At 43.0% G+C, this 14,769-nt stretch overlaps 1 protein-coding gene across 8 annotated transcripts in view; it reads left to right on the forward strand.

Annotated features, from left to right (window-relative positions):
* SERAC1 (serine active site containing 1) overlaps positions 1-11,340 on the forward strand; it is a 36,621-nt gene extending 25,281 nt beyond the window's left edge. For 5 of the 8 annotated variants that reach the window (XM_036317172.1, XM_036317176.1, XM_036317173.1 and 2 more), the window contains 8 exons: positions 180-342; positions 1,841-1,991; positions 3,449-3,584; positions 4,792-4,886; positions 6,031-6,128; positions 7,206-7,388; positions 8,546-8,689; positions 10,135-11,340. In XM_036317172.1, the coding sequence (XP_036173065.1) occupies positions 180-342; positions 1,841-1,991; positions 3,449-3,584; positions 4,792-4,886; positions 6,031-6,128; positions 7,206-7,388; positions 8,546-8,689; positions 10,135-10,271 (1,107 nt within the window). In that variant the 3' untranslated portion in view covers positions 10,272-11,340. Of the gene's footprint in view, positions 1-179; positions 343-1,840; positions 1,992-3,448; positions 3,585-4,791; positions 4,887-6,030; positions 6,129-6,442; positions 6,717-7,205; positions 7,389-8,545; positions 8,690-10,134 lie in introns of those variants that run through there. The other 3 variants (XR_004968820.1, XM_036317177.1, XM_036317178.1) reach the window with 3 other exon arrangements.
* The last annotated feature ends 3,429 nt before the right edge of the window (positions 11,341-14,769 follow it).

The raw sequence follows: 14,769 nt of genomic DNA on the forward strand, positions 1-14,769 counted from the left end.
GAAGCACTTCTGATGTTGACAGGGGTTTGTGTATTAAGTAAGCTGAGGTGAGAGGTCGGTGTTCCCTCAGGGGCTCTGTCCTTGAGCAGGGGCCACTTGGCTGCCCAGCCGCATGCTGTGTTACCTGCTTAGTGAATGGGTACGACATAAAGTGGGCTTTCATTAATTTATTGTGCTAGATACCCACACATTGTGATAAAATCGAAGCAAGTGGAGGCTTGCAACTACTTCAGAAGATGTACCAGCTTCACAAGGACTGCCCCAAAGTACAGAGAAATATAATACGTATCATTGGAAATATGGCTTTGAACGAACATCTTCATTCAACTATAGTTCAATCAGGTAACAACTTTATATGCTGAGGATTTGGGATCCAGTTCTTTGTTTTCCTACCTCTACCTCTCCTGATATATTCATTTTTCAACAGACTGAAGACTGCTTAGGGCAAGTTATAGGTCCTATAGCATGTTGTTTTAGCGCAGGGGCAAGGAATTGCTTAGTTATTTGGATAATCAACACCGAAGATAATCAGTGTGTGGCAGTCACATGAGAGCAGTTTTTGCTGATGACCATCTAAATGTTTTTATCTTTGATAATGAATGACTGTTAGTGACCAAGATCTGGGTGCTTTGTGTGCTTACTGCTCCTGGGGTGTCTTTATTCTTGACTTTTTCAGTGGAAAAAGCTGTGATAAAAACACACACACATACATACATATCTACATACATACCTGCACATGTACAGTTGACCCTTGAACAACATGGGTTTGAAGTGTGCGGGTCCATTTATGGGTGGGTCCACTTATATGTGGGTTTTTTCAATAAATACCTGTACTATTTTAAATCCACCATCTGGAGTCCGCGGATGCGAGAGCTCACTGGCTACGTTGATCTACGCCAGGTTTATAGGGACTTTGAGCATCCATGGATTTTGGTATCCGAGGGGCCCTAGAACCAATTCCTGGCAGATACTCAGGGGCAACTTAACTTTCTGAAGACTCTAAAATTATATGAAGATCTTCAATAGCGTGGTTGGTGGGACCAGTGCCCCTAACCTCTTCATTGGTCAAGGGTCAACTGTTTATGCGTATGTTCTTACATTTACATATATTAGAAATTAAGAATTTACATTTCTTCCTATAAAGGACCATTTACAAATAAATTTTATTTGTTCCTCTTTTTATAGGTTCTTAAGATAGAAACTTAGATCACTGATTTTAACCTTTTCCTTGTTTCAATTATATATTACTGTACTATGCATCAAGCCATTTCAGAACGCACTTGTTAAAACAACAGTTATGTATTTTGCTCATAAATCTGAAATTAGGGCAAGGCGGTGTAGGGAAAGGTTACACCTGCCCTATGCAGCATCAATTGGGGCAGCTCAGCTGTGGGGCAGTGGATGCACTTTCAAGATCACTTGCTCACAGGGCTTGCAAATTGGTACTGGCTGTCAGCTGGGAGCTCAGTGGGGCTGGGGCTATTGGCTCCTTTCACATGCTCCTTTCCGCCAATGCCTGAGAGAAAGCCAGGTAGGCCTAGGGCAGTGGTCGGCAAACTCATTAGTCAACAGAGCCAGATATCAACAGTACTTCTTCAAAATAGACTCGCCCAGGCCGAAAACTGACTTCTGCGCATGGGCCACGAAGTTTCAGTCGCACTGTACGCGCGCCCACACGTGGTATTTTGTGGAAGAGCCAATTCAAGGGGCCAAAGAGCCGCATGTGGCTCGCGAGCCGCAGTTTGCTGACCACGGGCCTAGGGCCATCATTTTCTGTCTGAAACCTCTGCACCACCTGAGATGGATGATGGGGACCTAGGAGGTGTGTTCTCTTCACCAGGCTGGGTTTCCTTACTGGCAGAAGCACTGAAGTCTCACCACATTGTGGAGGCCTCACATGCCGCCAGAACCCTGGCTAACCTAGACAGAGAGACGGTGCAAGAAAAGTACCAGGATGGTGTGTACGTGCTTCACCCCCAGTGTCGCACAAGGTAAGAGAGCAACTGTCCCCTTTGTCCCTGCGGGGATGGAAAGCTACGGGGCTTACCGTTTAAATTTATTTCTGCATAATTTAGAGAAGTTAAATACCTTCCAGGTAAGAAAGTCACATACCTGATGTACGGAAAGTTTCTCCTCATCACCTCAGAAGAATTGCAGGCTGCCACAGGGCATGGAAGGAGCCAAGTTCTCAGGGTTATTTCACATCAAAGGCTTGCGTTCAGGAAGGCGGCCTTCACCTTGCATTACAGGTCACACTTAAACTGTGCGCGTATTTCTTTGTCTCAGAGCACTTTCCCCATAGATTTAATAACTGATCCAGATTGTACAGGTCGTTCTGGATGGGAAGGAGATAGGACATTATTATTTATATGCAGGCAACCAAATTAGCCTGGGCCTAGACCTCCAGGGACTGGAAGAAGTTTATGGCAGGTTTAAAGCATGCGCTGGAAGCAGTAAGTTGTAATAAATCTGATTCTCACTCCTCAAGGTGATTTCTGGCCAACTTTTCCAGTTGTGTCATTGACAGAAAGGACCACAGTGAAAAAGTTAGATATTTCTTGGATTTTTTCAGACACTTTAAAATATTAACTCAGAGAAGAGCAAAATCTTTTTTTTTTTTTTTTAAATTTGAAAAATGGATTGCCTACTTAATCCCAATTTGTAAGTAAAATACTATGGTGTTTGTGTGTTGCATAGTTGTGTCTGCCCTATTAAAAAGATGTAATATACTATCTACATATTTTAAATGTCATATCCAAAGAAAGAATTTTACTTTAAAATGTCATTTGCAGCCAGCTGGAGTGACTCGGTTGGTTGAGTGTCATCCCATGAACTGAAAGTTCACCGGTTCGATTCCCAGTCAGGGCACGTGCCCAGGTTGCAGGCTCGCTCCCCAGCAGGGGTTGTGCAGGAGGCAACCAACTGATGGTTCCCTCTGACGTCAATGTCTCTCTCCCCCCTTTCCCTTCTTCTCTCTCTAAAATCAATAAAAACATATTTTTTTAAAAAGTCATTCGCTCTATTTCTGATAAACATCCTTGATAAATTTTTGAAAATCTTTTATGCATGCTGACTTTGAAACTACTCTAGCATATTCTTATTTAGTTTTTTAAATACTTATTGATTTGTGGGACAGTCTCATGGATTCTCTGTAGGGCAATATGACATGTGTCACTTCTCTCATCACTTGACTCACTGCAATTGATTTTAGTTGGTCCGTCTGGCTAGATGTCCCCATTTCTATAGAGCAGTGAGCACACTCCGTGCATGGCTTTGCCAAAACTCCTTGTAGGGTTCTTCAGCAAACCTGCATTCTAAAGCTTGCCTTCATTTTTATTTTATGTCCTGTAACCCTGCTAAGCACCATCCACAGAGTGTGCTCTGTAGATTCTCACCAAAACAATAATGTGTTCATTCTGCTTCTTTTTAAAACTCTCTCCCCTGTTAGTCAGCCCATTAAAGCAGATGTCCTTTTTATTCACGGCCTTATGGGAGCAGCATTCAAGACGTGGCGTCAACAGGACCAGGCGCTAACTGAAAAGGTTTCAGGGGATGAAACCAGGTATACAACATGTTGGCCCAAGGTAAGGATACAGCCGACTCTGGTAGCCCACCTTTGTCATGACACACTGCGTGTCACTGCCTGTTGGAGCCCTCATTGTGACTTGCTTTTCTGTTTTTACTGGGATTTTTTCTATGCAGTGTTTCTTTCCCCTAGTGACACCTGTGGTATGTTACAAGAACAGCTGGGCTTGTCACCTTGTGTAACTTAGGGTACAGTCTATGACTCTAAAAGACTATTCCAATAAGTAAAAAACAGGGACCAGGGCCAGTTATCATTCACTTCAATTAAAAATATAATATAGCCCACCTGCTTTGGCTCAGTGGATAGAGCGTTGGCCTGCAGACTGAAAGGTCCCGGGTTCGATTCTGGTCAAGGGCACATGCCAGGTCTGCAGGCTCGATCCCCAGGAGGGGGCATGCAGGAGGCAACCAATCAATGGTTCTCTCTCATCATTGATGTTTCTATCTCCCCCTCTCCCTTCCTCTGAAATCAATAAAAATATATTTTTAAAAAATATATATATAACAAATAAGATTACATGCATGATAGTTGGCTAGTTCTATGATTTTAATAATGATAAAAATAGAAGGACTTTGACGAAGTAATTCTACTTTGGATTTCTTTGACATTGTTTCGTCCAAAGAGCCTTAACCCTGAGATGCAGTCCCTGAGTGGAAGCTATTGAAGCTCAGTGACACTGGTGCTGGGAGCATGTGGAGAGAGTTCCCAGGGCTTGTCCCACTCTGCTCACTCCCCTTCACAAAGGCTTGTCATGCAGAAGATTGGCTTTTACTCGGTGGTGACATTGAGGTGTGGGGATAACGACAGCCTGGTCCATGGAGACAGAACTGGGACTATACTGAGTGTCTCTGAGTGCTTGGGTTGAGTCTCTTAACCATCAGACCATACTGCCGGTCCTGAGGTCGTAGCTTTCTGTGAAATGCTTTCAAAAGCCAATTTGATCCAGACTCAAAAACAGGCCTTGCTTCTGGCTGTAGCAGATTGAAACAGAGTACCCTCTGGACACCTACACTGGCCTTATGCTATCAATACTGGTGCCACCTGTGACTGGAGACATGAAAAGATAAAATGCTGGCCTTTTTTTCTGGTCAGTGCGATTTTTAGTCAATATCACAGGAGTCCTTTAGTTATGCATTTCGGTTACTAGGAAATAATAGGGGCGGTGGGAATTCATAATGTTCTTTTGTGCCTTTTATTTTACGTAGACATGGTTAGCAAGAGACTGTCCCGCTCTCCGAATTATCTCTGTGGAGTACGACACCAGCCTTAGCGACTGGAGAGCGAGGTGCCCGACAGAAAGGTAATGGTAGCTTTGGAAGGCGAGGGCCCAGGCCACAGGTGGGCCCTCAGGGATGGAGACAGGATCTTCTTATGGGAACTAACCTTTCTTCTCTCTCTCCTAGAGGAGTTAGCCAGACATACATTAACGAAATAGACTTAGATAGAGTGTCAGTGCTGGGCTCCTCACGTGGTTCACTTACAGCTATTCTAGTGGAAGGACACGGACCCCATAGCAGATCATCCTTTACTCCTGAAGTGAACGTGGTGCTTTTGCTTTTGTGTTCACAGTCACACTGGCTAAAGGAAGCAAAGAAAACGATGCTGAGCAGTACAGGCTCCTTAGGGCACTCGCATGTCACCTGTGCGATTGTATAACAGGAAGGGCACAGGCCTTCGGCTTAGGACCTCCTAGACCGTAGCCGGTTCTACCTCTGACTCACTGTGTGATCTCAGACAAGTCGTTACTTGTCCGGAGAGCTTGGTCTACAACTTGGGAGACTCAGCCTGCGTCTGGGGGTTCTGAATGGCCCCCACAGAGGTGCCCGAGGAACGGTGCCGAGGGCAGGGAGACAGGACCAGGGCTCCTTCCCACTTCACCTGAGGACTCTGACCAGCCTTTATTCTGAAGAAAGGATTCTACAGGTTGGAAACCACCAGACCAGACAGTTTTGACACTCCCGCTTTGAAAATTACTTATTTTGAATGCTCTCATTCTAATAGCTTTCTGGTATTTCTAAGTAATAAACTATAATGTTTTCAGCCTCAACACAACAACGACTCAGTACAATGACAGCTGCCTTCATGTAGCGAATCACAAAAGAGGGGCCACAAATGAGAAAGGACCCATGTCCTGGTGCGGGGGCAGCTGGTGTGAGACTGACCTTTGACCTGTGAAAATTGCCAAACTCATATTAGATGCTCAAACAATGCTTGTTTAGTACATGAATGGCTTGTTCTGGGCTAACTCTCTATGCCAGTGACGAAGTTAGAAATGGGCAGTGAGCAATTGCAGAAGGTGAGCAGAGAGAATAGGGGTATTCCTGACTCCAGATGTAGCACGTAGCACTGGTCCAATAAACAAAAGTTCTTGCCTTAGAGCTGGATAGCAAGCTTTGGGGCGATCAATAGCCTCCTGTCACGCCTGCTGTTTTCATTTTGTTCAGAAAGTCCATTGCATTCAGGAGCAACGAACTTCTTCAAAAACTCCGAGCTGCTGGTGTTGGGGACAGGCCGATGGTTTGGGTGTCACACAGCATGGGGGGTAAGTGCATGTCATTCCTGTGAAGCGAGCATTGGGAGGGTAGTCAGCCATGCGGGCTGCCTGGGTTCCTGCAGCTCTGTTTACTCGAGAGTGACCCTTTCCCCCTAAACAAATGTTTCTGGTACAGCGAGGAGTTTTTAAATCACTGTTCTTCCGTGCCAGTCCTTTGTCAAGAAGGGACAAGCAATGACAAACCATATAAAAGGGATATGAGTTTGACAACTTAATGCTGTCATGTAATGATAATGAACAACCATCAGAACAGTCCCTGGCTTCTACAAGCCTGACTCGTAACTGTTCCTGGCTGGTCCCAGGGCTTCCCTTTCTTCCCTGCACCCCAACCACTGCAGAGGCCATGACTGTTCTAGTGCCACAGCCCCAGCCCCTTGGTGCCTGCTTACCCAGCCCTGCAGGTGTCCGCACTGCAGCTCCTCGTGTCGCTTGCTGAGGGCCATCTCCTCCCAGCCCTCTCCCCAGTCCAGTTCCAGATCTCACCACCCGCTCGCAGAGGGCCTTTCTGCAGCTGCTGCCTAGTTCACCTGCTGAAATGCTCAGGGCGCTGAGTGCAGGCATTCAGCTGCGAGAAAGGTAGTGTCGCCATCTCTGTGACCTTGGGTTTCATTACTGGCTCCACGCCCGTGGGGGAGACAGAAGGCGCCTTCTGGGTGCATTTCCCACAGGAGCTTGTTTTGCACGGAGAGTCGGCTTTGTGGGACTGTGTGTTTTTGGAAGGGGCATCGGTAGGCTGCTGTGGCAGGAGGAGGAGACTGGCAGCTGCATTTTCGCTTCATTGATGGACACATAACAGACCTGAAACGCCTTTTTGGAACAGTGCAGCCTGGGATACAAATGAGTTTCTAGAATCTTGTTTGTAGGTGAGATTCTGATGCAGAGGATAGCGAGTATCATCCACTGTCGATATTTTAAGGCCCTGTTTATTAGACTACAGAGAATTATTCTGAAACTTTTTAAAGAAAGCCTCTCTTTCTCCGTATTTCTTGTTTTGCATATTTTGGGTTTTAAGAGTAATGGAGGGAAGGAAATAGCTTCTGTCTTTTTTGTCTTCTCTATGGCCAGGTCTTCTTGTCAAGAAGATGCTGTTGGAAGCGTCTCAGAATCCAGAGATGAACACTGTTATAGACAACACCCGAGGGATAATATTCTACAGCGTCCCTCACCACGGGTCCCACCTGGCCGACTACTCCGTCAACGTCCGCTACCTTCTCTTTCCCTCATTGGAAGTCAAGGAACTCAGCAAGGGTAACACTGATTTTCTGTCCTGAGGGAAACTGGGATTGTATTAATGTCAATTACCTGGGAAGGGAGAAAAAAGACAGTTTCTAACCTGACGATATCATCTTGTTTTACTATTTGTATATGAATTGTGTTTCGACTATCACGGAAAATGTTTAGTTTTCTTTGATACTTTCCCTTTTTGCCTTAAGCCATTATTTGTTCAAATATACTTTTAATACTATGTGAAATGTTTAAAAATTTAAAAGTTATATAATGTTTTGCTTTAAGTATAATTTCAAATTACTAATTTGGAAAATCATCAACTGTTAAAATATGCTCAAGCGTTGAAGATTTTCACCTTATCAACCGTAAAGCATTATATACAGGGCGGGGCAAAAACAGGTTTACAGTTGTTCACATGGAAACTAACAAATAATAATACAAGAGTAAACTGTTTTTGCATAGTCACAGCTGTCAACCTCCTTTGGCCCACCCTGCATTTGCTTTCACTAGTAAGCGTTTTCTTTTTCTCTGGAGGACCTGTGGATCAGAATGTGGGCCCTCGGCTTGAGCTTAATGTGCCAGAAGTCTTTTTATTCCTATTTTCTCTCACCTTTATGCAGAGAGAGTTACTTTATCTTCTGAACCTTTCGTTGAATTTTATTTTTTGCAGTCAAATTTTATTTTCATAAGCTCTTTCTTGTTCTTTGATCCATTATCTTTTGAAATCATTCTAAAGAGACAAATTAGTGGGGGGGTTAAGTTTCCCTGTTTCTTCCCCAGTCCGGTTTTCTGTTTGCTCCTCGGGTCTGACTTTAGGCTGTCAGCTTTCCTCTGATATCCGGTGCTTCTTGGTTGTCCTTTCGTACTTGAGGCTGAGGGACTCTGATGTAGACAGGCTTTGGTATGGAAGGCTGTGCTGTAGGGTGGGTGTGGGGTGCCAGCCAGCTCACGGGGGGGCTGCTTCCTGTCAGCAGTAATGTGGGAGCTCCCCCCACCCCCCCGACACTGGCCACTCAGTTCTGCGTTTAGCAATCTACTCTCAGCTTAAGGAAGGAGAGACAGTAAAGGAGCCACCATCTGAATTAGAACCTGATTTTCCCTCTGAATTTGGAAGGGTGTACTTTATTGTGAATTGGATAAACAGAACCTGTCATGGTCTTGTCTCTGTAATTTTACAGATTCTCCTGCGCTTAAGGCACTACAGGATGACTTTCTGGAGTTTGCTAAAGACAGAAACTTCCAGGTGCTGAGTTTCGTCGAGACCCTGCCAACCTCCATTGGGAGCATGATTAAACTCCACGTGGTGCCCGTGGACTCAGCAGGTACTCCTTCTGCAGAAACTTGTTGGCCATTAGACACCTAGTTGGTGATACTTAGCATTTAATGATAAGCGTCAGCTTTTATATTTAGTTTCTCAGTTGTAGGGAGATCTAGATTCTAGTCCTGTTATTCTTTTCAGCCACAGACTGACATTTCTCTGCAAACATATAACCTTGGTATTACCACTCCCCGCCCTTCATTTAGTTGATTAGGTGGCAAAGGCTAACTGGCTAACTCTAAATTAGCCATCCACAGTGAACTCTGTTAAGGTAAGAATACAAAACCCTTCTATTAGCCAAACTGAAAGGGGCATTTCATTTAAAAGACTGATAACTGCATGCAGAAACCTTAAAAAAGATCAACTAAAGGTACGGAGGCTTTAGTAAATAAATGGAAGATATATGGATATTCAACAAAGATTTTGATGGAAAAAACTGATGTTAAAAATAGAATTTCTTCACAATCCTGAAGGGGAGGGAATGACCAGTCCCTGTGCTGTAGTGTATTGCACTGTGCACAGGCTCTTTGAGAGCAGGGCCCGAATCTTCATTCTCCTTGTGGCTCCTTGGTCACTCCGTGCCCGTCGCTCCCGGACTCCTCAGCTTGCTGTGAAACCCTTTTCTGATCACCCGGGAAGCGGGCTTAGGTGCTGTCCTGGGAGCCCGCAGCGCTCCCTGCAGCCAGGGACGGTGTGTAGCTGGAGCACTTGCTGGGTGGCTCTTTGGTTTGCATAGCATGTTTTGTCCGAACCTCCTTACATGCTATCTAAATAAAATGAAAAGCCTCAATACTCTAGTGAAACCTAAAGATATTTTTTCTCCAAGAATGTGCCATAGGGTGAGCAGTTACTATTTAGTAGTTGTTGAGCTCAAGGAACAGCTGCTGGTATTTACCAAAAAGGACTTCGGAAGCTTAAACCAAAAGCAAAGTTAATATTATAGATTAACTGCTTGTGGTGACATAGCCTCATCATAATTCTGTGTGCACCTTCTTCTGTGATTCCATATGGTGTCACCAGGAGGCTCTCTCCCTCCCACACCACCATCAACAGCCGGGTATGGATAGCATGGACCCTGTGTGAGAGACTCCCATTCTTTATGCCAGGACAAGGGAGCTCATTCATGATCAAGTTTTATAATATAAACTCTGGAAAAAAGTGTTTCTATTATATTATAGTGATCAGGCCCTATTCACTACTAAATTAGGAAGTAGGCCAGAACACAAATGAATTTATGAAACATAAATTATACCTGCTGAGAATCCATTCGGGCTTGATTACTCAAATATAGTTTAGCTACAGTGAAACTTAGCTAAAGATCCCGTATCTTTTAAGAGTCCCTGTCACACCAAGTGAACATTTAGAACTGAAAATCTGGCCTCTTTCAGTATTGATAGGGAAGAAGCTTACATTTTTACTTAGATGTTATTCACATTTTTGTTTTCTCAGATTTAGGCATTGGAGATCTAATTCCTGTGGATGTGAACCACCTGAACATTTGTAAGCCAAAGAGAAAGGATGCCTTTTTGTACCAGCGTACCTTACAATTCATCCGTGAAGCTTTAGCCAAAGACCTTGAAAACTGACCATTACCTTCCATTTTTCATGTGAACACAGTGCAAGAAGCTTGGTGGTCTCTTTCGAAGCAATCATGCAAACACAGCCACTGTGGCATCAGCGTGGTCTGGAGCATGTTGCAGGCAACAGAACACTGCAAAGCACAAGCGCAGAAGTGGCAATCAAAGAAGGAAGGGCAGACGGATTCTTTCGATTTCAAGGAGCTCCATGTGTGCCAGTTTATGCTGTGCAGTGTTGTCCCTGGTGAACAAGCTGCTGTGGGTAGAGAATACCTTTTGTCACCTGTGACCGTCTATAGCTTCCCCTTGCGGAGCACTGATGGCTTCTGAAGGGATAGCGAATTGTCAGCTTACCATAACAGTGCTACTGGGAGAGTACCTCGAATGGGCAGGAGAACGATCTAGAACATAAAAGACTGTTTTTATTCTGGGATTCCATGTGCTGTAAATTTTTACTAACATGTAAGTATAAACCTTTGTCTAACATGTTAACTGTTAGACCTGTTGCCAGTCATGGCTCAGTTCCTTGTATGTTTTTATTTTCATATGGCTGAGAACAGATATTTCTCTTCAAAAAATCTAGCTTACAGAAATTCTTTCCATACTTTAGCTACCTATACTTGTATTTTTCCCAGATAAAGTAGCTAATCCATTATTGATCACAGTGTGAATAAAACTATTCTAAGCCATTATATAGATTAGTAATACTTAGTATCAAGATTCTCAGGTTCTCTTGAGGCCAAGTAAAATATCCCTTTCTTTTCTGCTCCTTTGACCTCTAGCAAGTGAGAAATAGGAAATCATGTTGACTTTTTCTAAATAATGGCATTATTGAGATATAATTCACATTTCATAATATTACCCTCTTAACTCAAGGTCATTTATTTTTAGTATATTTACAGAGTTGTGCAATCATCGCCACTGATCTCAGAACATTTTTATCATCCCCCCAAGTAACCCCATAACCCATAGTGATCACTCCTCACCTTTTCTCCCCCCAGCCCTGGCAAACACTAATCTACTTCGTCTCTATGGATTTGCCTATTTTGGACTTTCATATAAATGGAATTATACACTATGTGCCCTTCTATGTCTGGCTTCTTTCTCTTAGTATAATGTTTTCAGGGTTCATCCATGAGGAAGCATGTATTGGGGCTTCGTTCCTTTTTATGGCCAAGTAATATTCCATTGTATGAATATACCACACTTATTCATCAGTTGATAGACATTTAGATTCTTTCAAATTTGGGGGTATTATGCTGCTTGAACATTCATGTACATTTTTTTTGTGTGGATGTATGTTTTTCATTCTCTTGGATGTATACTAGGAGTGGAATTGCTGGGTCTTATTAAGCTCACTAGAGACCTGGTGCACGAATTTGTGCATGGGTGGGGTCTGTTCTGGCCAGCCCGCCCCAATCGAGGCAATTGGGTGGGGCTGGTTGGGGGGAGGGGCTGCAGGCAGTTGGTTGGCCAGTCCCGCCCCCTGGTTGAACTCCCAGTTTAGGGGACATTTTGCATATTAGCCTTTTATTAGATAGCAGCAGTTCTCAACCTGTGGGTCGCAACCCCTTTGGCGGTCGAACAACCCTTTCACAGGGGTCACCTAAGACCATCCTGCATATCAGATATTTACATTACTACTCATAACAGTAACAACATTACAGTTATGAAGTAGCAACGAAAATAATTTTATGGTTGGGTCACAACATGAGGAACTGTATTTAAAGGGCCAGAAGGTTGAGAACAACTGTTATATAGGACATAACCATGTTGAAGATGATGGACATTGTAGAATGGGATAGTCAAAGCTAAAACTGGAGTACAGAATCTAGAGGTAAACAGGTCATCAGCATCTAATTGTTTAATTATGCAACAACCTAACAAGTGACTTAACCACTGAGTTATTGTGTAGATACAGTGAATGCAATGGTTATTAGCTAACAATAGTAAGTAACAACAATAAATGCTAGCTAATGGGATGATATGGGGAGAAAGGGTAGATATATTTGGTTCATTTGCTTTTCCTGTTTTCCATGAACCATGGCAGGTAAAAAAACATGGTTGAAATAATTGTTCATTAACTTAGAGTAATGCAATGAAACCCCACTCCTTAAAATCCCTATATAGCTGTTATAGCTGTGCTTTTAAAATAAGGTCTGAGCCAAACCGATTTGGCTCAGTGGATAGAGCGTCGGCCTGCGGACTGAAAGGTCCCAGGTTCGATTCTGGTCAAGGGCATGTACCTTGGTTGCAGGCACATCCCCAGTGGGGGGTGTGCAGGAGGCAGCTGGTCGATGTTTCTCTCTCATCGATGTTTCTAACTCTCTATCCCTCTCCCTTCCTCTCTGTAAAAAATCAATAAAATATATTAAAAAAATAAAAATAAAATAAAATAAGGTCTGGGAGAGAGATCCAATGTAGTACTAGATTACATAGTTTTTCAGGCAAGTCACTTAACATTTCTTTTTATTCTGCCTATGAAATGGATATAAATGTACACAGGCTGACTTCATCAGTTTTGTGATAGTTAAGTCAATGTTTTTAAAATAATCATTGCATGAAAAATACTTTAAGAACACAAAGTATGAAAGCATGTATTTGAAATAGTTTCAAATTTAGACCATCAGTAAAACGCTCTGGGAGTTTGATCAGTTTTGTTTAAATACCCTTTCTGGAAAAAAAATTCAAATGAGGCTTCATAGCGCCTTCTCCCTCATGTGAAAAGCCACTTTTTATGATCTTGTTTAAGAAGGAAGTGAATAGAATATAGGTGTTACAGAACAAATTACTGAAAGGAAGCTGTAACTATAGCTAGAATGAAAATGAAAAGTCAGTTATTCTTACTTATAACCTATTTCTTTCTTTCTGGTTACATTTCCCCCAAAGCTACCAGATTACATTGTCAGCCCTAAATTTCAAGGGCACCGAGTCCCCTTTACCCCAGGGTTTAAATTAAATGTCGCCATAGAAAGAGACTATAAAAAGGAGGATCATGATACCTTTCTCGATAGCATCTCGACCAGTCACCCAGGTTACGCCGACACACAGAATATGGTGGAGGATGCAGGCCTCTGCCCTGTGGATGCCTGAGGGTGGGGGCACCAGCATTTACTTCCTAGTGAGAAAAATAGTGCAGTAATACAGTGATGTGTCACAATTCACAATGCCCCTCAAACTCAAATTCCTAAAATTTGAGTCTTAGGCATACCTTCCTGAATTTTCACTCCTTCGTAATATCAAATATATTGAATGAGTTTGTTTTTATTGACATTTGGTATAAAAATTATGTCCATGAAAAAATTGAAACATGTTCAATAAATGTCACGTTAAAGTACTTACTACAACTGATTGTGCCCTTGTATTGGATGTTGAACACTCCCAATAGCTAATCACTTAAAATCTATTAGAAATTTGTTTATGAAAAGTGACATTTTATTATGAACTAGAGGCCCTCTGCTGGCCTGTGCCCTCTCACAATCTGGGACCCCTCGGGCGATGTCGAGTAGCCAGTTTCAGCCTGATCCCCTCAGGCCTGATCCAGACAGGAGGGAGCCCGATCCTGTGTTGAGCATCTGTCCCATAGTGGTTGTGCGTCATAGCGACTGGTCGACCAGTCATTCGGTTGCTTAGGCTTTTATATAGATTACCTCAATAGAGCAGAAGACATAAATCAGTTTAATATCTAAGAAATTTTCAAATTTAGAACAAGCCATTTCTTGTAACATTTCCACTTCTGTGTTCAATTTGATCTTGGAGTTTAGAAACATGGCCATGGAGTTCAGTACCTGGTCCCAGAGTTGGAAAACACTAAACTTACTAGAATCTGATTTTAGTTTAATCCAAACTTCACTGCATAATCCATGAACGCAGACAGTGGGGTGGTGAGGGCCTGGGGTCAGGGGCCAGGGTAGACTGGAGGGGGTCCATGGGGGAAAAAAGGAGACATGTGTAATACTTTCAACAATAAAGATTTTTAAAAAAAGAAATGAGAAGCCATTTCAACTGATAACACACAAATACTAAAGATCACAAGAGACCAATATGAACAATTATACATGCAACTATCTCTTAGGAAGATAATGTAAGACCCCCCGCCCCCCCCTCCCCACACACACGCATACCATTTATAAACTATATTCCAGGTGCTTTGAAGAGTTTGTTAGCCCAGGCAAAGCCTGTAATTTTTTTTTTTTTTAAATAACACATGCTAAATTTTTAAATGTTTTTTTTTTTTTAATTGATTTTTAAAGAGACAGGAAGGGAAAGGGATAGATAGAGAAACAGCGACATCATTGATTGGCTGCCTCCTGCACGCCCCTTACTGGGGATCAAGCCCGCAACCCAGGTATGTGCCCTGATGGGGAATCGAACCAGTGATCTCTTGGTTCATGGGTGGGATGCTCAACCATTGATCCACACCGGCCTACAAAACCTATAATCATAACCACTCTAACACAGATTGGTTTAGGTTTCTGTTACCCACTATTATCTACACAATAAAATC

The sequence above is a fragment of the Myotis myotis genome, unplaced genomic scaffold (assembly GCF_014108235.1).
Source record: "Myotis myotis isolate mMyoMyo1 unplaced genomic scaffold, mMyoMyo1.p scaffold_m19_p_7, whole genome shotgun sequence".
Taxonomy (NCBI): Eukaryota; Metazoa; Chordata; class Mammalia; order Chiroptera; family Vespertilionidae; genus Myotis; species Myotis myotis.